At 56.1% G+C, this 23,128-nt stretch overlaps 1 protein-coding gene across 1 annotated transcript in view; it reads right to left on the reverse strand.

The window, feature by feature from the left end:
• Positions 1–23,128, reverse strand: part of SHANK3 (SH3 and multiple ankyrin repeat domains 3) — a 392,105-nt gene that overhangs the window by 346,378 nt on the left and 22,599 nt on the right. The window contains exon 3 of the mRNA XM_042793413.1: positions 20,413–20,742. Coding sequence (XP_042649347.1) covers positions 20,413–20,667 — 255 coding nt within the window. The 5' untranslated portion in view covers positions 20,668–20,742. The remainder of the gene's footprint in view (positions 1–20,412; positions 20,743–23,128) is intronic.

Genomic DNA, 23,128 nt, shown 5'->3' on the forward strand with positions numbered 1-23,128 from the left:
GCAGGGACTGAAAAGCACCCACCCACGCCCATTTAACCGGGTGCCCAGGGCCGCGGTGCCCGTCCGTTCTCCCGGACAGCACTCCCCTGGCTGCTGCCCCAGGGCCGGGCAGCGTGACCAGCACAGAGGGGCTTCATCCCTCCCCCAGGGCCACCACAGGCTCCTCGGCCACCAGCCAGCCCCACGTCCCATTCCAGCCACCAGCACACAGTCACTGCAGGCCTCGTCCCCCATCCCACAAGCAACCAGCTGACCAAACCCTGGGAAATGAAAGATAAAATCTCAGTTTGTGAATGGCTGAGGAAGGAATACTGCTCTGTGGCAAAGCCCATGGTGCACGTCCCTGGGACCAACAGCGTGTGACATCACGTCATACCAAATCTTCATAAACAGCCAGTACATCAAAAAACAAACTGAAAACAATGCCAAAAACTTTTTAGTACATAGTTTGCAAAATGTAAGTTTATGGATCTAATTCCATTGACTTTTTGAAAGAAGAAATTAACAGGCTGGAGATGAAGCAGGAGGATCTCTGATACCCAACAGATGCTTTTTCTCAAACATGCTTATGTGTCCTGCTGAGCTTCTCTTCTAAGAAACAAGCAGCTGAATGCATGGTCACAATACCAAGAGGTCCCATCATCAGTAGAGAATGGGGGGTAGGCGGTAGGACAAGCATTGAAATTTTGTATATATATAAGCTAATTTGGAAATAAAAAGTATAAATTGGAGATCAAAATTTCTGCATCAGAAAGTGCTCCAAATGAGTAACTTGGATGCAAAATATTCCCAGGCAGAAAACTGAGCTTCCTGTAGCTGAAAGAAAAAAAAATTAAATGCAAGATATATTCTAAAACTCTGCTCTGTTATCTCTTTTGTAACTGCACTGCTGACTTTGTAATCTGGGATTTGACATTTTCGTTTCCTAATGTAAAGCTCATGTTTTCACTCTGAACTTGCCTACCATGTAAAGTGGATTTGGGCAAACCAGAACCGTGCTATTCTTTCATGAGTGGAGACTCCCCATAAACTGTGCTGAGAACAAATCCCCTGGGGTCTCTGCAAATTTAGGAGCCCAGGAATTGGGCAATGCTTGTTGTCAAGGTACAGATATCACCCAAGTTGGTGCATAGTCTTGGGGGCACAGGAGACATCACAGGAGACCTGGGACCACCAAGGAACGGGCAGCCGGGGTGCCCTGGGTCTGCACAGGCACCACCCCAACACCTGGCTGCATCACAACAATAACTAAAGAACAAACTGGATTTTCACACTTACAACTCACAGCTTGATCCCCACAGCTCTTGTCACATCGCAGCCAGGTGCCATAGGCCAAGGTGAGGAAAGACATCTCCCCAAAGGCTTGCTACGCCAAGCTCTTCTGGCAAAGGCAGCACTGCCACTGCCATCTACGGCTGTAGGACCGCCCAGGTATAAAGCACGAGATACTATCTACTTGCAACTCAGCTGATACAGCTAAAGAAAACAGGGTTTCAGGCCCATCACTCATTCCTCAGCCTGGGAGAGCTCTGTCTGCTTTTTTCCAGATATATTAGTATGTCTAATGAAGGCTAGTTCTGCTCCACAATCCTTTCCTGTCTCCAACAAGAATCAGACAGTAGACAAGTGGCCCAAAGTTCTAGCAAAAAGCCCATGTTATCATAAAAATATCTGGACAAGACATAATAAGAGATAGGAAAAAAGGAGGGAATCCGCCACAGAACCAGCTTCTACGGGATATTTGGTGAGTCCAAGTTTGAGTATCTTCAGCTTTGCAGTTACTTACAACCTGCTGCCAAACTCACCTTTGACGTAATCTCACCCACTACAGCAAGAAGGACCTTCACACAATTGGCTTGTGCAGTCCACCCATCCACACACCCATGCACAACATCACAAGTTTTTAAAAATACACTCTCTAACTAAATGCATAAAAACTTCCTGACACAGCTGGAGACAGTCAGCGTGGTGTTGGGCAGCGAACTCATCTCCAGAGCTGTACACGACACATACCCCAATTCCTCCCTCTTAAAGCCTTTTTCTGTTAACTTCTTGTACTGTGTTTGTCCCTGCATGACTCTAAGAAAGAAATCATTTCAATTATGTTTCTTCAGCACTTGTGTAGATATTCGTTTTTAAGGTATATGATTCACAAACTCTAACCACAGGCTGAGAAATGCTGGGGACAGCAAAAAAAAAAAAAAAAAAAAACAATTTAAAGCCAGAGGTACATACTGAATAGCACGGCAGGGCAGTGAATTTGGACCAAGCCCACAGACAGCCCCTCTCTGCATGCACAGGTCCCAGCCCTCCTCCAAAACCCAGGGAGAAAACATCATGAGTCACCTCACCCATGCTTGATAAAACTGTAGTCTGAAAACGAACAGCACGCTCTAATGTATTACACTGAGTCTCTGCAAACCGTGGGCAACAAAGAACTTTAACAGCGTGTACTTTATAAAAGGTTACCTTGTAAATATATTATTACAATTCAATTAACTTACTGAGGGAGGGGGATGAACAGCACAGAGGGAGCTGAGCCTGTGCTGTGGAGTGAGCTGAACTCAGTGCGAGTGAAGCGATCCCCCCTCTCCCTCCCACAAGTGCAGCGTTTGCAGACGATGAGTGGGATCAGGGAACTGGTCCAGCAGTGACGAACCCCAGAGTCCCCATCACTCCAGACATACACTCAGATACACCCAGAAGTAATCCATTAGCAGATCAGATCCATAGTCATCAACAGACACGACAAAGCTGTTAGCAGAGGAAAACCCCAAGTGTGAAAGCACATCAGGAAATTTTTCAGACGTAATTTAAAAATTCAGGGATGCTCCTGAGGTACCTGCAGGCACCACATGGGTACCGAGGAGCCCCGGCCATGCCAGAGCACGCCAGCTGTGCAAGGGTGGGGGAGGATCTGAGCTGCAGCCCTGGCCCCAACGTGTGAGCAGGAGCACCGTGTCCCCTGGCACTGCTGGGTGGTTGCACCTCGAAGGGCTCCATGGTATGGCTGCAAGTGCTGGTTCCTCCTGAGAGCCACCGGAAAGACACCACAGAGGCTTCAAGGACAGAGCTGGCACCCTGATGGGGTGCAAGGCTCCACCCTGGACAGACACGGGCAAGGACAGTCAGCAACCTCATTGTCAGCACGCACCCATGGCAGGGAGCCACGGAGACCTGCTTGCAGGTATGGAGAGTGTCCAGCTCAGCGCTGGCATCCTGCGGCAGGACCCTGGGTGCCCCGGGGCAGACGTCCATCACCTCACAGCACATTAGTACTGGCCCTCCAAGGCTGTACCTAGGCGAGCTGTTATTCCCACAGTACATGGTGCAGCCAGCCCTGACCTTCTCCTTCCCCAGTGCTGGCGTGGGATGCTCTTCCAAAACCCACTGCCATCATGCAGGGGAATGCACCAACTTCAGCCCTTGCTTGTGCATCAGTTCACACCAATTTCACTAAAAGAGCACCTCGTAGACCGCAGTATCAAACAGGACAGGACACACAGGCCCTGCAAGTGCAGACTCTGGCGTGTGCCGACGCTGGTACTGCGGGATGCTTTCCCCTTCATTACCACTCCTGCACAGGGGCATGCATCTCGGCACGAGCATACCCCGCCAAGGAGCAGCTGGTCCTGCTACCTGAGGGCACTGGCTTGGTGGCAGCCGCTGGGCACCGTGTGCCCACACCAGGCAGCAGGACGGTGGCACAAGCAGCGCTCAGCTCTTGAGTCACCGGCTGGGCTGCCACAGCAAGGAGAGGCAGGACATGTGGGGAGGGGGCTGCCCGCCTGCCCAGCCCACGGACATGGGATGCCAGCAGCGAGGAGGGCCTGCGCTCCTTGCAATGGGGTGTTTCTCTCCCAGCCCCACAGCATCGTAACAAATCCCTATGGGCAGAGATGCTCCTTCCTCTGCTCGCACTTCCAGATCTGCCATCGCACATTTTCCTTGCATGCGAATAGAGTTGGCGGAGGTTTTGTGAAGAAGTGGGTCTGCAGCACTGTTCATTTTTACTGTAAATTTCCAATAATTTATGTGGGTTTTTTCACCTAAGATTTCATATCCACCTTGTTTTGGAAATGCTGATAAATAGCTTTGGATGGTCTGGACATCTTCAGCACATCGGGTGTTGTGTCACAGTGCTGCCAGGCACAGGAATGCCAACAGCTCGACAGCTGGAGACAGCAGGAAACTTGTTTTGGGGCTGATCCACAGAGAACCATACATTAAAAATGAAGCTAATCTCAGAATTTTCCACCAACCCAGATTTTAATAAAAATAATCTCCCCTGGAGATAGCTCTAATATAAAGCTCCAATACTGCTCCTCATACTGTGGCCCATGCTTTCTTTCCAGTAACTGTGAATTATGGCTCAATTATGTTCACTTTGCCCTCTAAGCACAGGCAAGGAAAGAAAGGGAGGGCTGCCCTCATGTCTTCTTTCCAAAAAAAAAATTAAGTGCATAGCACAAGCTTGTGCCTGCTCTTGAGCTCCTCATCGCACACACAAAGAGGACCTCACGCTCAGACCAGTTATGTTTTGCAAACACCTTTCCTCCGAGGATCTGCAAAATCCACCCTGTACTGTCCGTGTCAGCCACAAACCTTCAGCTCCCAGAGTGGACTGAGAGTTGAACCTTCAAGTTACAAAAGCTCTGGCAACTACAGATCTGCAACTGCTTAGGGGACAGTGCTCAGAAATACAAGAGAAATGCCCATTTTGACAATTTAGCCTGAGGAAAATGTGCCTGCTATATCCTTCACGCTGTGCTTACTCTAAGTTTTCCTCCATCCGCTTCACTAGCAGTTACGTACTCCCCAACACCCCACAGAGCTGCCCAGCCTCTTGGCCCCCAAGCCCACCACCAGCAGCACCACCACCTCCCCCATGGCAGGTTGGCCCGTGGGGCTGCGGTGGCACCTCCTGCCTCTACCACGTCCTGACCAGAAAGCTGGACAGGTAGCCAGCAAATCAGCAACTATCGGAGAGTGACAGTAGAGACTTTGCAAGAAAAGAGCTTTCCCCTTTTTAAGTAGAAAAAGCAACAGCAAGGAAAATTTCCACTTTGGTCAGTGCAGCTGGTCTGTGATCAGGGCACAGCTCAATCCCGGGCAGAGCCCCCCACTGACACCAGCCCCAGCCCCTCGTACAGGCACCCTCCCTTTCTCCAGCTGGGCTTGAGGAGAGCAAGATTTCACAGCCCACACACTGGGCAGCTGGGAAAAGAGAAACCACAGAAACAGCCCTGTGTCCTACAGCTCGCCACGGGAAGCTGAAAGCACAGGAACAATTATTCCAGAGCACAGGACACAGGAATACTGCAGGAAGAAGCTACCACAGGGACCCAGGGTCCATTGCGTGGGCCATGTCCAGCATGCCCTACAACAAAGCTGGGTCTGGCATCAGACAGGGAGGGACAGAAGCAGCAGCAAATTACCCAAAGACGCTGGAGACCCTGAAGTGAACCTGACAGGCAAGAATGAAATGTGGGTCCCATTTATATGCTAAATGCACTTATGAGCATGTCCATCTGGAAGTCAGGAAAGCAAAAGCATAACGTATGTCAATGAGAGAAAAATTCTAGCTCAGATGTGTGGTCATCATGGGTGAAACCTCTTTTTTTCTCATCTCACTCTCCAACACTTAAAACCTCCACCATCGCTGTCTCTGAGCTTCCAAGGAGGAACAATGACTCTTCGCCTCAGCTCTTGCACTTGCTGATGCTCAACACTGCTTTTGGCACCCACCCTGAAAGTGAAGGGCACATCTTAAACATTAGGGTGAGGTAACTGCTACTGACCCACTTTACAAACTCTCTGCGAGGCTGAACAGCATCACTGGAAACAGAAATGAGATATGAATGCTCAGCTCCAGGAAAACATTTCACCCCTGCTCCTGCTCCCTCTCCCAGCAAAACACAACAGGGTGGCACGATGGCCTGCGATGCTCGGCACTGATCAACAGCGCAGCTATGGGAACTCCAGCCACCCACCTTCTCTCCATCATCCCTGGCCCTGCTGCACTTGTGCCCTTGCACCAGGACTGCCCGTGCACCAGCCCAACGCCCTTGCTGCTGGGGACCCTCCGGCACCATTCCTGCATGGGAATCCTGCTCCATCCGAAGGGAAGGATGCAAACTCAGAACAAATGGACAAGATGGAGGCACGTGTCTCATTAGTCAGTGTCATGTTCAAATCTTCTCAGAGCAACTCTACAAGGAAGCAATAACTGGAGAGCGAGATGGGCTCAGAGCAGTATCTCCCTGCGTGGCAAGGACAGCGCTGGGGAGCCACCTGATCCGGTCCCCAAGACCCAGAGGCTCCTCCTGAGCTGTCTCACCCACTTCGAGCAAGGGTCCTCGGCCCCAGGACTAAACAGACCCTGCTGCCAGAGACAGCCTGTCCTTTTTCAGTCCCTAAACCAGAAGAAGGTTTGGGTACCCGCAGCTGCAGCTCGCTCCAGGGACCAAACCCAGCCAGCACTCACTGTATGTGAATCGCCACACCAGCCACCCACTTGCTCAGGACAAAATGTGGGAAACCTGGTGTCACGGCACACAGCGAGGTCCTTCTGCCCTCCCTGTGGAGAGGACCCAGCTGCAGGAGGCAGCCTGTGCACACAGCCACCAGCCTTCGTGATAATTAGAGGCCGGCAACTAACTGGCCTCAGAGCCCGGCATACCCTCTCTGCTCTGAAGAAGGAGCCCCCGTTCCCCACCCAGTCTCCCCCAGGGCTGTGAAATGCTCGCAGAACAGGACCTAGGCAGAGCTGACTGCCTCTGCCCTCTTGATAAGCAGAGGGCTGAATCCGCTACGCTAGCGCACACATGCATATTTACGTGCCTTTCTTTAAATCAGGGTTGAACAGTTTTATGCAAATAAATTGCATTTATTCAAAACAATTCATTAAATAATTCACCCACAGCATCCCAAAGGATGTTGCACAACACTTGACAGCTAAACTTCCCAGTCCCCAAAATAATCAACCACAGCCACAGATCCAATGCAGTGACCTGCAGCTCTCCTGCTTCAGGCAGAAGCCTCCCTCCACGCACATAATAAAGCAAAGTGGATTGATTTAAGTCAAAGTGATCACCAATTTTAACCATGATAAATCAGCTGGCAGAAAATCTGGGTATAAATAACCAAGTCTGATGTTGTTTTGCACTGGTAGTCCTTAGCTATTCTCCTAAAGAAAGGCTGAGTCAGATCAATTCATAACCATTATATTAGATTAATTTGCAAGTTAATATAGACTTTACAACCAAAAGTGCTTTTTCCTAAGTAGATACACTGTAACTGTATGCATCTATTTAAGCAATTATAATGAAAAATATAAATTCAATTTTCTAATTTTGCACGAATGTTTTAGAAAAGAGTGAGTGGACTATTTCTTACTTAATAGAGGATGAATGGTTTTTGACTTGTGATTTAAGTCAACGTGGACTAAAATAAAAATTGGCATTAAAATATATTCATTTAGCATGTTAAAATATTTCTCAGTACTAACAAATGAAATACAACTACTTTAAACTACCTGTGCTGGATTCATAGGAAATGTGTAAGCAACCAAAATATCTCTTACACCTATAAGCAGCACACATGAAAAGGGACTTTTATCAATAGTTACTTAAATTAACTGTTTCTTCATGGCTACCAAAATCTTACAGCTGGTAGGTCTCACCCTCTTGAAATTGCCTTTTATGGCTGGAGTGAAAAAGGAAAGCAAGTTCTTTGCAGCTTTCTCACCCTCTACCTGGCTCCTCTCTTCTGGATCTGCTCACCCCCGAGCTGAACTGGCTGAAACAAAGGAAACGCACTGATTTATGATTATAAACTGGATTAGTATCTGAACTAGTTTCACATACTTAATCAAGGGATTCACTGAGATCACTCGTTTGATTTGTGCTGGTTGACCGCCCCGTGGGTCGTGGCACCCCGAGCCAGCACCGTGGGACGGCTCTGCGAGTCCCTCCTACCAGCTGCACCCGCTCAGGACCCTCCGGCTGAAGTCACCGAGGGGAAAAAGAATTGCTTGTAACGCAGCCCGTCCCCACGTAACGCAGCCCGTCCCCACGTAACGCAGCCCGTCCCCACGGTCCAGGGCACGACGCACCCGGCAGACGCTGCAGGCGGGAACCGGCAGCATGAGGCGGGCGCGGGCGGCGAGGGGCAGAGCACCCCAGTCCTTCACTGCCCTGGCCCCTCGAGGCAGCGGCGCAGCCTTCGGTCCCCACGCCGGACTTCGGGGCTGTCAGCCCCTGATCCGCCACCCAGCCGCTCTGCGGCCCCGCGTGCCCAGCCAGCCCGGCAAGCTGTGCCAGTGCCGGCTGTCAGCACGCGACACGGAGTTTGTGCCAGGCTGTGGTGGTGCCCGGGCACCAGGCAGTGCCAGAGCCAGCAGAAAGCCCGGGGCTGCAGAGCCCACCTGTACGGCTCACCGCATGCCTCAGCCCCGGACCGGAGCTTTGCGTCCCGCGACTGGGCACAGTGCCCACAGCCTCGCCCTTGCCGGGCTCCTCCGGGCCCCCCATGCCGCGGGTCCCCTTGTGCGGCTCTCCCACAGGCAGGCGCGACCACCCCGCCACGTCCCGTGGGCTCCAACACCTCTGGCAAAGCAGAGGTGGCCACGGGGAGTGGGGCACGAGCTCTGCCCTGCTCCCCACGCAGGCCTCAGGGGCAACCCTGGCTGATGGGTTTAGCATTAACCGTTAAACTGCAGCCTAAACCACAGCGCCTTTGCTGAGGAATGTGACCCACGCTACCGACTGGTGTGCAAGTGTCAGCCGCCACCTCCCCGTGCCTCACCTTCCTTCGTGGAAGGGGCAAACCGACATGCTGCTGGGGACATGTTCCCCAGGGACGGGTGGGCTCCTCGGCGAGCACCGGCTCCACGCCTGGATGCCATGCTGGCCGGGTGCTGAGCTGCATCTAACCCCAACCTACTCGGCTTGGTGTAAGGGAGACCAGGCAAAATGTAATGGTCTGTTATACTGAGGATCTCGGTCCACTCTTCTATGAATCCTACTGTCTGGATGCTGATAGAGTGCTCAAACATTTGCGTTAGAAAAACAGACACAAAAAAAGCTACAAAGGGACTTCAGAATATGTCATGCTTGGTGCAGCATTCAACGGCATACAGTAATGAAGCACGGGGCTGCACAGTGAATAAGAAAGATAAAAAAAAGTGGAACAGCTGCCTCATTCATTGAGCACTATTAATCTGATCTGAAAGAGGCCGGGTTCCTATGGAAAAACAATGTGCGGCTTGTAATCAAAAAACATCTCAAAGCATGTGCATAAGTGGCTTGATTTTCCCCTAAAAGGGGTGAAAAACCAATACAAGTATCGACAGCTAGAGATTTTTACAGCAGCAGAAAGCAGATGCTTTGGCCAAGGATCAAAGTTTTCAGTGCATGCTTAGGCCATTCTGGAGGTCAATTCCTGACCTCCAGATCTTCCCTTTGCAGCAATAAAGTTCTCCTAGTTTTCTTTTTTTATTCACTGTTCACATAGCTGAGACAGAACGGAGCATGGAAAAAGGAATTTTAGGATTTGCACGGTACTGGGAAACCAGTGCGAGGCGAAGCCTGGGGCAGAGACGAGAACCTCTATGCACCCAGGAGCAGAGGGCTGGCACCACGGCTGATTCCTGCCCGGCAAGAAGCCACCACGCCAGCAACGCCGCAGCGCAAGCCCCTTCTCTCCTCACCCCTCTCTTTCACGCTGGGCTCCCTCCCCTCTCCAGGCACAGAAATCAGCCGGCTGCACAGGCTGGCTCCTGACTCTTCCTCCTCCCGAAGGAAGCCACAGCGAGCAGCGCTCCTGCACGGCCCTGGGACACTGGGCCGTGTCCTCCTCAGCCCTTGGTAAAGTAAGTCCGTCCTTTGTGGTAAAGCAAAGCCTTCCCATTCTTCAAGTTAAAAATTACCTCAGAGGAGATAAAATGCAAGAACATGATTTTGAGCTTTTAATTCCTGCTTTGTAATAGCAGATAAGGACGTAAGCAGAGTGCGGTGTGGGTGGGGGTATATTTAAACGGCAGGCACCATCCAGGCTGCCAGGAGCTCACAAGACATCCCTGGTGTCAGTCAGTACGAACACCCGGGATAAAGTTCTCTCAGCGCCCCCAGATCCACCCCACAGCCCTGGGGCAGCCCAAGTGCCAGTGCTGGCTCTGCGTGGGGCAGGAACGGGCAGTCATCATTTCTGTGCATGCCATTTTACACCAGATTCAGCTGAACACCATCCACAACAGGAGCAAGGCCCGTGCTCCCCACGAAGGAGGCAGTTTGTGGACAAAATAAGCCGCTGCTGCTGCTGCCAAAGGGGGCCCATCTCCTCCCTGGGCTCCGCCGGTGCGCACTGCTTGCCATAGGGACCTGCTGCAGGTTAAACCTAATGGGGAAAAACATTATTTCAACCTACAGCAGCTCCTCGGTCTGGCTGTACCATGCTTTAAAAGAGAAAAGAAAAAGAGTTGCCAGTACTCAACGAAGAAGAAAAGCCCTTGGAAATCTCTGGGAGGAGGTCTCATCAGCTGTACATTGCTGTTCCTCTAGATCTTTCCGAGCTATTTCAATAAGCTCCAGCTCTCTGATAGTTAGCAGCTTCCTAAGTGCCACTCATCTGCAAGAGGCTCTTATCTCTCAATGTATACATTTTTTATGCGATGTGCTGAGCCGTGATTCCTTGGAACAAGTTTTCCCCACTTCCAGGGAAAAAGTAAATAGAAAACTCACACCTTGTCACTTTATAATTGCAACCGTGGTGGCAACTGGCCATGTGGAAGGTGGCCAGTGCTGCCCACTGGATGCTGCAGAGAGCGTTTTCCCATGGGATATATATCCCACATTTGGTCAGACACCTTGCAGGATTTCAGCGCCAGCACACACTGTGGACAGACAGGACTTTGATGACTGCTAGAGGCACTTTTATGCTCTCCTAGGATTATTTCTGTATTGCCACCTTTTCCTAGCACCTGGCCACAAACAAGGTTGCAACTCATCCCTAAAGCGCTCCTGCCGCAAGGCTCTGGGAATCGATTTTCAAATGTGTTTTAACGATACAGACCCACAATTCATAGCTATTTCAGAGAAGCAAACCTTAGCTTGGTCATGTTTCTGTCTCCTTAAAAAACAGACTATAATCTCATAAATCTTGTGGGTGTTTTGGATAATTTTATCCTGGGTCTCCACCATCCCTTCCCACAGAGCAATGCACAGCCAGAAGCTGAGCTGAAATGGCTCTTCCCAAAGGATAAGCAGCTGTAGACTGAATGCAGAGGCAGGTGGGCAAGATAGACAAGCTCCACCAGCGTTAGGAAGGATCCTCAGGGCCTTGCAGATCAGCCTCCTATTTCCTTTGCCCAGGCTCACACTCCCTCCCTGTGCACGGGCCAGCACCTGTGTGCACCAGCAGCTCACACAGACCAGGGTTAAAGGAGGAGGGGAGGTTCCCAGGTTATCAAACTCCAAATAAATTGCTATCTTGGGAGTCACTACAGAGCCCAGACTGTCAAAGTAAACCAGTTCCCTACCCTATAGCCATGGCGTGGAACGGGTCTGTGGCATGAAACACCAGCACAACACTGACAGCAGGCACACGGAGCTCTGTGCTGGACACTGCTGCCGCCAGTGACGAGCCCAGCTCCCACACCGCTGGTCCCCCAGCACAGCTCAGCAGGGAGCAGGATGGTGGCCAGAGCCTTGCACTGGGACCAGTGAAACACTCGGGCTCCCCACACCCTGCTCTCCCACAGCGGGTCTGCTCAGCCCTGTTCAGTCACAGCATGCTGCTCACCCCTGCCCACCCACCCCGTTCTGCAGAGCCCACTGAGCAGGGGTACTCCCCAAATGCAGCCCTGCTATGCACTGACACACACGAGGGCAGGCAGGAGCATCTGGGGTTCACCAGCAAGTGTTAGATCCTGCGGGAGATGATCCCTGGAGCCAGCGAGGAGAGTAGCCACACTGCCTGCAGGCAGCTGCTGAGCATGGAGCACTCTGGCTCTGCCCCCTCGTGAGCTGAGCACCATGCAGTCCTTAATTACACTATCACACACCGCTGCTTAAAGACTACACTGCCGACCAGACAATTTTTCCTCCTCCTTTGATATGACAGCAGCCTCTCATATTGTTCTGTGCAGCAGCAGCTGATGGTGGGGAGGGATTCTGTACAACTGAGTGGTCCCCCGTGTTGATTCATATCACAGCGTATATAGGACAGATCTACCCAAAGTCTGCATGTTAACTACATCAGCCCTGCTGCCAGGGGGTCCTGTGGGGAGCTGGGACCCCCCAGAGCACAGTGCTGCCCCAGGCCTCTGCCACCATGGCCCCAGGAAACCTGTCCTGTTCTGCCAATGTTTGAAGCCACCCCAGCAACAACATGGATTTGGGACAGCAATTTATATAAAGCATACGTGCCAGCAGATTCTCAGTATGATTTTTACTGTTGGATTTTTAACCCACAGCAGATGTTAAGAATCATTTCATTCATCCTTTTCACATCAATTACTTCCGTGAGCCCAGCATTTCTGTCTGCTAAGGTGTCCACAGTCACCACCATGTTACTTAGCACGTGGCATTGGCACAGCCGTGCAGAACACTACTCTGTAGCTGCAAGAAAGCAGCCAGTGGGAAGGACTGCACCTTGTCCGGGAGGCCAGGGTGGGCTGCGGGCAGGTCTGCTGCTGTGCCCGTCGGCGCCGTGCTGCAGCAGCCCTCCTAGCTGCTTCGCTGGTGCTGCCAAGAGCCGGCAGCTAAACCCACTGCACCTCTTCACATACTGCTCGTAGTTAAAGTCCATCCTGTGTCGTGGGTGATCACCAGGGAACAGTGCACACTGCAGTGGAGCAAGAGGCTTTGGCACTCCCCGGCTCAGAGATGTGTCCACTGGCATTTCCTACATCCCCCGTCTTTTCTCTGCTTTTCTCTTAGGGAGAGGAAACAGCGCAGCAGGTAGCATGTTTTACAGAGGGGGCCTTTTATTTACAGACCCAACAGCCCCCCCTTTGCAAACCGCCTGGTCAGAACTAACGTCCCTTGTCACACAGCCCCTCTGCAGCACCCAGAGACGCGCCGCAGCCCCCTCCCCACCCGCCCTGCGCCGGCCCCCCCCACCTCCCCTCCGGCCGCAGCCCAAGCTGAGTGCGGTCCCCGCGCCTCCCTCGCCGGTGGGCAGCTCGCTGGGCTGCAGCTCGTGGCCCCCGCATCCCTGCCTCACCGGGCTGCAGAGACTCAGCGCTGGCACTGCTTGCAGGACAGACTGCAGCCGCGCTGGTGGCACAGTGAATTCAAATCAAATCCCAAATGAATGGCAAGCCACGCTATCTCTTAGCAGCCTGCCTTCCCACCATCAATCCTGGCTAAGCAGGACTTCAGGAAACTTTGTCTATCTCTCTTTTAGAATAGGAAAATTTATTTCTTCACTTCCCTTGGCTTAAGAGAAGAATCAATGTTTTGTGCACTGGTTTTCAGGCTTTTCTTTCATTTGCATTAAGGAGATAACAAGCCAGAATATTAATCTGAAGTATCAGGTGACTGAGAAGAGGGATGAGGCCTTTTCTGCAGCCACAGAGGGAAATAAGCAACTTCATCCTGTAGCAAAGGGAGGCCCTGGCCTCAACACAGACCTCAGTTTCTCACAAGTGGAACTGGGTGGTCCCACGCCTCCGAGACCTTTGGTGGTGGGACGTTTCCTTGACAGCCCCCAACACATCACCAAAGCCCTGCATGGGGGAGGAGTCCTCCCACTCGACAGATGCCAGCAGAGGAAAGACATACCAGACCCTGCTGCCTGGACACCACAGGACATCCTTCCACAGGATGTGAATCCTTCAGCATCACCCGGGCTTTCCCAGCTGTGACACATCTAATGGGCCATGCTTCAGCACGATCCCCTTGCAGATGAAACCAAATTCTTCCCAGGGCTGCAAATCCACCTAAACAACGGTGATCCTGCCAGCCTGTGAACCGATGATCTGGCCTGAAACCACCAAGGCTGCCATCACAGTGCTGCACCCAAACAGATGCCAGGAGAGACAGCAGCTCCCTCTTGACACTGCCCGCTCTGCCGGTGCTGCGGAGGAGCAGAGAAACCACAAGAAACCCGTCCATGGCTCCATGCCTCACCAATGCAAACAGCTTTCTGTCTCTCCTCCCAGATTAGTATCTGCCCCTCAAAGGGTCTCTTTGCTCTCAGTAACACTCTTCCCCTTCACTACGGCACAAACTGTCCCTCCTCCTGCTGGGCCACCAACATGACCTGCCATGACTTCAGTCCACCTCAGGGCTTCCAAAAGACCAGCCACCCCCCTTGCCCCTGCCATCCCCCCAAACCTGCTTGCAGGAGCACAGCGCCCACAGACTGGGTGGGAGGAGCAGGAGCTGAGGTCCCATCACAGTGGACCCCACAGCAGGCTGGGCAGGCCCAGGCATCTCTCAAACAGCTCAGCCCCCAGACACATGGGACACTGATACTTAAGAGTCCTTCAGAAACTGCTGGTGGGAAGGGAGGGGAGGAGAGGAGGCAGGGACCCAAAACTAAAGCAACAAGATCTTGTAGCACCTTCCTTTCCCCAAACACTTTCCTTGAGTGCCTCAGCTGCCACACAGAGAGCTCACAGAGGGAAACAGGGGACAGCAAATTTTGGCCACCTTGAAAAATATCCAGGTAAGTAGTAGAGTCACCCGCCGGGGGCCATGCAGGACAGAGGACTCCAGGCTGCAGGACATCATGTAGCTCCTGACCACGGTCCCAGGCACTCCCCAGCACAGAAGCAGCATATGCCAAGCACTGCTCATCTCCCACAGCCCAAGCCTTTACCCCTGCCCAGGACAGTCGATGGCCCCCATCGCCTGCAAGGCTGTCCCATGTCCGTAGGAGTTGAGAACCGCGCAGCTCCTGGAGAAACTCTGCCTGTCAGAAAGCAGAGCCATTTGCAAGCTCTGTCAGGGCGTATAGCCTCTGTCCCCAGCAAAGCTCTTCACCTGTGCAGCAAGGAATGCCACCAGCTACTTCTGCACTGTGAGAAAGGGAGTTTCCTTTCTGTAATTAAGATGTGCTCCCTTCCCATCCAAGCACACCCCTCTCTGGTTTCTGCACTGCAAAAGGACCCATCCTTCTGTCCCATCTCCACCTGCCTCTGCATCTCACATGCCTGTGCGGAGTAGGAGACGTGTTCTGTTCCTCCTGCACTCCAGGTTCCACTTTTTAAGTTGTTTGTATGGATGTAGGGCAGTTTAGCCCCTGTTCCCTGAGCTCAGAGTCGGTGGAGGTTGCTCAAACTATTATTTAACCTGAAAGTGCTGGCCCATCATTAGGCTATAAACAGTGATGTGCCTGAAGAGACTGCTTTTTCAGAGGCAAGGTCACAGCCTCAGGTGGAGACTTGCTCCTAACAATGGAAACCACTAACAGTGAATTCAAAGGCTTTCAGCTGAATAAACACAGTCATGGAGAGCTGCAAAGGAACCTGAAAGACATTTAGAGACAACTCCGAGACAGCTGGGAAACTTGACTTGAAAAGTCAGCTGCTTCAGTCTAAAAACCTACCTGAAGGCTCCAACCCTGACAGAAGACATGAACTTGAATAAACTGAACTTTGCCCAGCTGAAGTCCTGATCTCTGAAACGCTGGCAGCTGATGGAGTCTGACTTGTTACTGAAAAGCTACCTGTCCACCCTGTGCCTGAAGATCCCAAAAGAGACAACTCCTATCTTCAAGCAGAGCTTCCTATAGCAAAGCCCATGGCACACCAGCCATGTGCTACAGCTGCCAAGCCGGACCCAGAGCCCCAAAGGCCCCTATGGGAGGAGGGTATGGGGTCACTTCAGACTCTGCAAGGGCTGGAGTTCAGTGAGCAAAACCTCTTCAGCATGCCAACCCCCTACCAGCACCACACAGTCCTGCAGAGGCCAGTGATCCCTGCAAGGGTCCATCCATCCTCCTTATGTTTGTGCTCTTCCTAGAGCAAGCAGGGAAGAAAGCCTCTTCTCTTGGATGGTCCCTCATGCCTGTGCCCCATCACTCAGAGCAACTCAACCTCTAGACAGGTGCAGGGAGGAGACACAGAGCCAGGTCAGAGGGGGCGACGACTGTTCCCATTACAAGGCAGGCATTTGACCGCCCCTCCTGCAGGTCCCATCAGGGTCCTGTGCCTTATCCCTGCCTACAGGACATCCTTCCCTTTCCTCAGCCCACCCGAGTCCCAGTCTGTACCTACAGGCTGTGAAATCCTTCCCAGGGTGCAGACACTAACCCTGGCCTGGAGCGAGAGCCCCACACAGACCCACAGACCCCAGCTCCCTGCTGGCTGTCCATCAGGGAGGGCCACTGCCGCAGCAAAGCCAGACAAACAGAGTCCCAAAAACAGGGGAAGGACACCTCCGGGAAGATGTCTGTGCCTCAGGGTCTTCTCTGCCCTACGGACACAGATTCAGGGGAACAACAGCTTGACAGCAGCTCCTCTGAAGGGCAAAGGACTATCCCAGCCCAAGGAAAAGCGTCTGAGCAGCAGGAGACCACACCAGGAGAGGGGGCCCCACCTGGCCTGAGAGACTGTCTGCCACAGCCCCGCTAAGCCACAGCAGCCCTGGGAAGGAGAGCTGGGCTCCAGCCAAGCAGGTGCCAGTGCAGTGTCCACTAACTGCAGAGAGGAGCAGGACCCATACGGGCCAGGAGCCAGAGCAGGGAAGAGGTCTGGGATCCTCACTGATCTCCAGCTGGGTGAGACCAAGGACCCCATGCCCTGTAAGAGGGGAGGAGGAGGCAGGGAACACACACAGCTCTAGAGTATCTCTCCTGTGAACTTCTCCAAAACACAGCAAACATCCTCCAACACATCCCAGAGCACCTCATGGAGGAGACTGGAGTGCAGTGGCAAGCCCAGCAGTGGCAGATGGTCAAGTCCTGCTTGGATGTCACCTTGCAGTCAGGGACTAAGCCTGCCTGCTCAAGGTGTGAGGAATGAGAACTGCGAGCACACAGATCAGAGAACTGATGCATAGGGATGATGCACAGGAGCGGAGGGAAGTTCAGGGCCAGTCACAGGACACTGTAGAGCTCCTAGGGATGCATACCGTTAAGCCAGCTGGGTTTTTCCTGCCTCCCTTTATTTAAGTGACAGTACCTCAGCTAGCACAGAAGAGGAGTTTGCAAAACAGGCAGTTTCTATTTGAGAAGTCAGCCCCCACCTGAACCATAAATGCAACAGCCCTCCACAGGCACTGCTCTGGTCTGAAAGAAAGGGATGCCCCTGCCACCAGCCTGAGCACGGCTGCGTGCTGGTGACAGCACAGCAGTACTGTGCAGGGAGCAGCACAGGGTGCCTGGCTCCCCTGGCCTAGCCCACAGGGCAGCAGAGGGTCTGACAGAGCAGCTATCACATTGTCCTGTTGCCCCCAGCATCCCAGGGCAGAGCTGCGATGCAGGGCACCTGCATCCAAATCTGCTTTCATCCTGCCTCTCTCTGCCCAGGGGAGCAAGTGCCACAGCGCAGCCTTCAACCCCCAACTGCATCCCATGAAATCCAGTGGACGCTGCCCCGTGGGATCGGCAGCAGGGACAGGGCTGGTTGGGCAGCCCTGGCCCCATGAGCACCATGCACGACCTGTGCTGCGACCCGCCCTGCAAAGCCCTAGCCTGGAGCAGTGGCTGCAGTGGGCTCCTCTGCACATCAGCCAGGCTGGCGGGGTATGGGCTGCGCTTGCCAGGGTGTGAGTACCGTGGGGCTCTTACCTGCACCCCCCAGTGCTGCCCCACGTCCTCAGCGTGCCCCACTGCACCTCTGCCAGCACCCGGAGCACTGCCTGCCCACCTTGCTCAGCTGTCCAAGGGGAGCAAGGCCACCAGCCCTCCAGTGCCAGGCAGCCTGCAGGGCTCCCCAGGGGCTCCTACTCTGCTGGCTCCCACCTCCAGCCCACAGAGATTGCACCAGAAACATTTCCACTCTTCAGCTCTCTGATATGCATCTACCCCTTGGGGAAGGGAGATCTGGGAGGGAAATTCCTACTTTATACATGCAAAGACGCTCTGCTTTGCATGAAGTGCCCCATTCCCTCCACTGCCTCAGGTAATCTTTGGTCTGGCCAGGCTGAGCTGCTTCACTCTGACTCTGGAACTATCCCCTGGTTGCAGTGGAGGACTCCTAAGGAGGAAGGGGGCAGAGGGTCTCCAGCATTGCTGCTTCTTCCAGTGCCCACGCACACTCCCAAAACAAAGACGGGGAAGGGAGGTGCAGAGCCATGCCCAAGGAACAGCAAAGCAGCGAGGTGGATACCATGGCAATGTGCAGAGCAAGGGCCCTCACTGACAGCCCTTGGGCCCTGCCCCATGCTGCATCACACAACAGGATCTGGGGTGAGGGCTGGAGCAGGACGAGACCCGGGTCTGTGCATCAGCTCGGGGATGAGTGTGCACAGGGATGATGGGGGAGGGAGCTGATGTGCTGGGGCCAATATAGCAATGAAGGGAAAGAGCAGACACCATGCCCACAACCCCATCAGGGGCTGGGGCAGGAAGGAGTGGGTGTAAAGCCCTTTCTGCAGCACAAGGTCAGTCCTGACCAGAGCAGAGTCTGTCTGATTCTTCGACAGCAAAGGCAGCGCTGCCTCGCCTGCCTCTGCCACTCCCCAGCGTTTGGCACATGAGCCTGCAGAGCTGCACCTGTGAGTGTGGCCAGCACCTCAGCCCCAAGCACTCAGCCCCAGTGTCATGGTCCTCCAGCAAGCTCTCTGATCCCAGCCACTACCCCTCCAGCACCGAGCAAGACCCCCCCTCCAGTCTCCAAATGAGAAATCTTTCCCCACTGAAGAGGAGTGCTCTCAACTTCCTTCAGTCCCCTCCACCCCCAGCAACACTCTGCCCCAAGTCTCTCTGTCTCCCCTCACCCCTCATCCCCAAGGGGCACCCCCTCTCCTTCCCCCAATACCTCCCCCCGGAGCCCAGCCCACACATCCCCCAGGCAACTCCACCTCTCATGAACACTCTTCATTAGGGTCACAGTTTCCACAGTCCCTCAGTGACCTTTTTCGCTGCACTGACCAGGCTCCGTCTCCAAGCCCTCACTTCCAGCACCCCGGGTGACCTCCAGCACTGCCCCAGGCTGTAACAGCCACCCCACACCCTCCACGGTTCACTGCTCCCTGCCAGACACCCGTTGTGCCCGGGATAACCACCCACCACGCCACCTCCGTGTCACACGTGCCGCCCCACGTACAGCCACGCTGGCTGACACGCCGTGGTGTCCACGCCCTCCCGTGTCACCCCGCAGCTCCCGGCAGGTCACGCCAGCACGTCCTGGTGCCCCGGCCCCGCCGCAGCGGTGTCCCCAGCACGCACCGCACCCCACCCCGGCACCGGGCCCCTCGGCACCGCGCACTGCCCACGCACAGCCCACACACCCCACACGCGGCTCGGCGCAGCCCGGCCCGGTCTCGCCAGCGAGCCGGCGGCCGGCCGGTCCTTGCGCTGCGGCTCCGCGCTCCCGCAGCCGGGCCCGCCCGGTACTGGTGCCGGAGCCGCTCTCGGTGCCGGTGCAGTGCGGGTTGCGGCAGCACGCTGGTGCTGGGGCCTCCTGAGCTGCGCCCCCTCCCCGCGCCCAGCCCCGCTGTCCGCCGTGCTCGGGGCAGGCGGCGGAGCGCAGACCGGTCCCGGGCCGGTGCGGGGCCCCGGAGGCGGGAGCCGTCCCTGGCTGCGGCCGCACCGGGGGCCCCGGGAAGGCAGCGCTGCAGCCGGGGCTGCCGGCCCGCTGCGCCCGCGTCCCCGCCGGGAGCTGCGGGGAGAAGGGAAGCGGGGCACCGGGAAGCGAGGCGATAGGGAGCCGGGGAAATGGGGAGCGGGGGCAGCGGGGAGGGGGGCAGTGTGGAGCCGGGACAGCGGGGAGCCGGGGAGCGGGGGCAGCGGGGCACCGGGGAGCCGGGGCACCGGGGAGCGGGGGCAGTGGGGAGTGGAGCAGTGTGGAGCGGGGGCAGCGGGGCACCGGGGAGCCGGGGCACCGGGGAGCGGGGGCAGTGGGGAGCCGGGGAGCGGGGGCAGCGGGGCAACGGGGAGCGGGGCAGTGTGGAGCCGGGGCAGCGGGGCACCGGGGAGCCGGGGCACCGGGGAGCGGGGGCAGTGGGGCAACGGGAAGCCGGGGCACCGGGGAGTGGGGGCAGTGGGGAGTGGGGCAGTGTGGAGCCGGGGCAGCGGGGGCACCGGGGAGCGGGGGCAGTGGGGAGTGGGGCAGTGTGGAGCCGGGGCAGCGGGGCACCGGGGAGCCGGGGAGCCGTCCTGCCGGGCCCGTGGCCGGTCGCCCCCCCCCCCACCCGCGGCGGCGCGAAGTTTGCCGGGTGGTGCCGGGGTGGCTGCAGCCGCGGTGCAGAGCCGGGGCCGGTCGGGGCGTGTGTCGGGGCCGGGGCGGGCACTCACCGTCTGCTGCAGGTCGGGGATGCCGATGCGGACGACGATGGCGCCGGGCGCGGGCTCCTCCATGCGCGCCGGGGCCGCCAGCTTGGGGGAGCGGGGCCCGCCGGGGCCCCGGGCCGGGTCGGGCCGCGTCTCCTCCCGCAGGCCGGCGCCCGGCTCCCCGGCGGCGGCGCGGGGCTGTCGCTCCGGCGGCGGCGACGGCTCTGGCGGCGGCGACTCCGGGCTCTCATGTTTGCTGCCGGCGGGGCTCAGAGGCATGCTCCGTGCGGCGCGGCGGGGCGGCCGGCACCGGCACCGGCACCGGGGGCCGCGCTCACAGCCCGCCCGGGGGCCCTGCGGGGTGAGGAGAGGCGGTGAGCGCGGCCGCCGCGACCCCCGGGGGCACCCCGGCCGGGACCCCGCGGGGGTCCCCGGCAGGGACCGGTCCCCGGCGGGGAACCCCCACGCTGCACACGGGCATCCCCGCGGGACCTCCCCCTCCCCGACAGGGACCATCCCCCGGCAGAGTCCCGGTGGAGCACCCCCACGCTGCACAGGGCCACCTCCGCTGGGACCCCACAGGGGGACCCCAGCAAGGACCAACCACTGGCAGGGACTCAGTGGAGGACGCCCAACCTCGGGGACCTGGAGGGGAACCCCGCTCTCCACCCAGGCCACCCCCACAGGGAACTCATACGGGACCCCTGACTGCCCCCACAGAGATCCCCATCTCAGGGCCCTCACCCAGGACCCCCCGACCAACCATGCACAAAGCTCAGAGAGGCACCCCCATAGGGTTCCCCACGGGAGGGACCCTGTGGGGACTCACACCCCATCCAGGGATCCTCGTGATGAGGGCCTTGCAGAGGACCACCCCCACCCTACATCTGAATCCCCATGTCAGAGACCTCACTGACAAGCCCCGTACCACAAAAGGATCCGCACCAGTGTCCCCTCCCACCCCTCTGCAAGGACCAACTGTCACTGCACGCCCTCCCCAGCATCCACAGTGGGCACAGCCCCCCTTGCTGTGACTCTCAGCAGCCACCCAGGAGGGACCCTTCCTCTTCCTGGCAGCAAAGCGGGGACCTGCCCCAGGCTTACCCCATCCCAGGCACACGGACACCCAGAGCCTCTGCTCACCCAGGGAGGACTCAGAGCACCGTGCACACACCAGAGCCAGCACAGAGGGTCTAGGATGCAGTGCCCTGGGGCAGAGGACAGCTTGTCCCAGCTTCTGGGGCCTGCTCTGCTCCTCTGATCAACTGTCCTCTTGTCACACCCCCACCACTGCCTGCAGTTCACCCCAGTGGCCCTGTCCCCCATCTGCAACCATGAACCTCCACATCTGTACCAGCCTACCTGGAGGGCCTGCCTGGCTCCTTCCCCGTCTGCCAGGGGGGACTCAGGAGGGAGGCTGGACATCAGCAGGACAAGCAGGGGGGACTCAGAAGGACTCAGCACCCTGCCTGTCTCGGGGCTGCCCACTGTGAGCTCCCGCATACCCCTGCTCAGACGCTGTCATCACCCGGTGCGTGTCTGTGCACACCCGCAAACAGTCGGACTGGCCCCTGAGCTGCAGGCTCCAGCAGCACCACCACCAGCCCATTGGGTGAGGAGCTGGGGCTGTCGGCCAGGGGTTTCCCGAACTGGCTCGTACTTGGACAACAGGATGCAGCAGTGCCCCTGTGCCAAAGTTTGGAAGCGGGAGGATGGCTGACCTGCGTTTCCACCCCAGAGATCTGTCTCAATCAGAGAAGCCACATATGCACACACTGAAGTGGTGGCAGGCACAGCTACCATTAGCTCCAGCGTAAAGCAGAGACACAAGCAGCCACCACCACAGCCTGCTATTTCTGCCCGTCCCCCTGACAGTAAGGGCTAATTAAAGCCAGGAGGACCCTGCCTGCCCAGCAGGTCAAACCCTTGCTCCCAAGCAGGGACAAGCCAGCAACTGCCTTGCCAACAGCAGATGGGATGCTGGGCTGAGCCCTGCAGGACTGTGCATGGGACTGTGTCCAGCCCATCACGGGCTGGGATTCAAGGCTTTAATCTACGTGACAATCCTCAAACAGAAATAGCCCCCAAATCACTGAGAGCTGGATAGATTTACGGTATGGCCTGGATCTGTCCAGGAAATGAGTAATGGCTCTTCCTTTGGCCCTCCCACCCTGAGGCTGAGGGACTGCACAAGGCAGGCATCAGTGAGAGCCTGACTCTGCCAGGGTGGCCGGCCTCAGGCAACTCTCCCAGCTGGAGTAGCATCTGCTGCAAGTGCCTTGCACTGGCAGAACAGGCAAAACAGATGGAGAAGGCTGCATCCACAGACCTGGAAGTTCGGGGTCACAGCGAGAGTCTAGCAGGTCCTGGGGCTTGAGCACTGCATCTCTGTGGCACCAGCCCCAGAACGCAAATCATGGCTTGATCATGACAAATAATGAGATCAGCCCAGGAGCTCTGGGCTCCTCCTTTCCTTCGATCCGCACCTGCACCTTGGCATGGGTCAAGCCTTTGTGCCCAGCTGGGAGGACACAGTGCCGTGACAGTTTCAGTCATTCCCCAAACAGTCCCTTTTGAGGGTATGAGAAAACATTCTTGCCCAGCAGCAAAGAAGGCCAAGGCCATGCCTTTCCAGGGTGCCTGATCCACAGCAGCTCTCCTGCTGTGCCTCCCTGGGGTCTATGAACAGCTCTCTAGCAGGGCACTGGGGCAAGAGGAGACAAGACCGGTGGCATTGGAA

Source organism: Tyto alba, unplaced genomic scaffold (assembly GCF_018691265.1).
Source record: "Tyto alba isolate M040663 unplaced genomic scaffold, T.alba_DEE_v4.0 Super-Scaffold_2, whole genome shotgun sequence".
NCBI classification, from domain to species: Eukaryota; Metazoa; Chordata; class Aves; order Strigiformes; family Tytonidae; genus Tyto; species Tyto alba.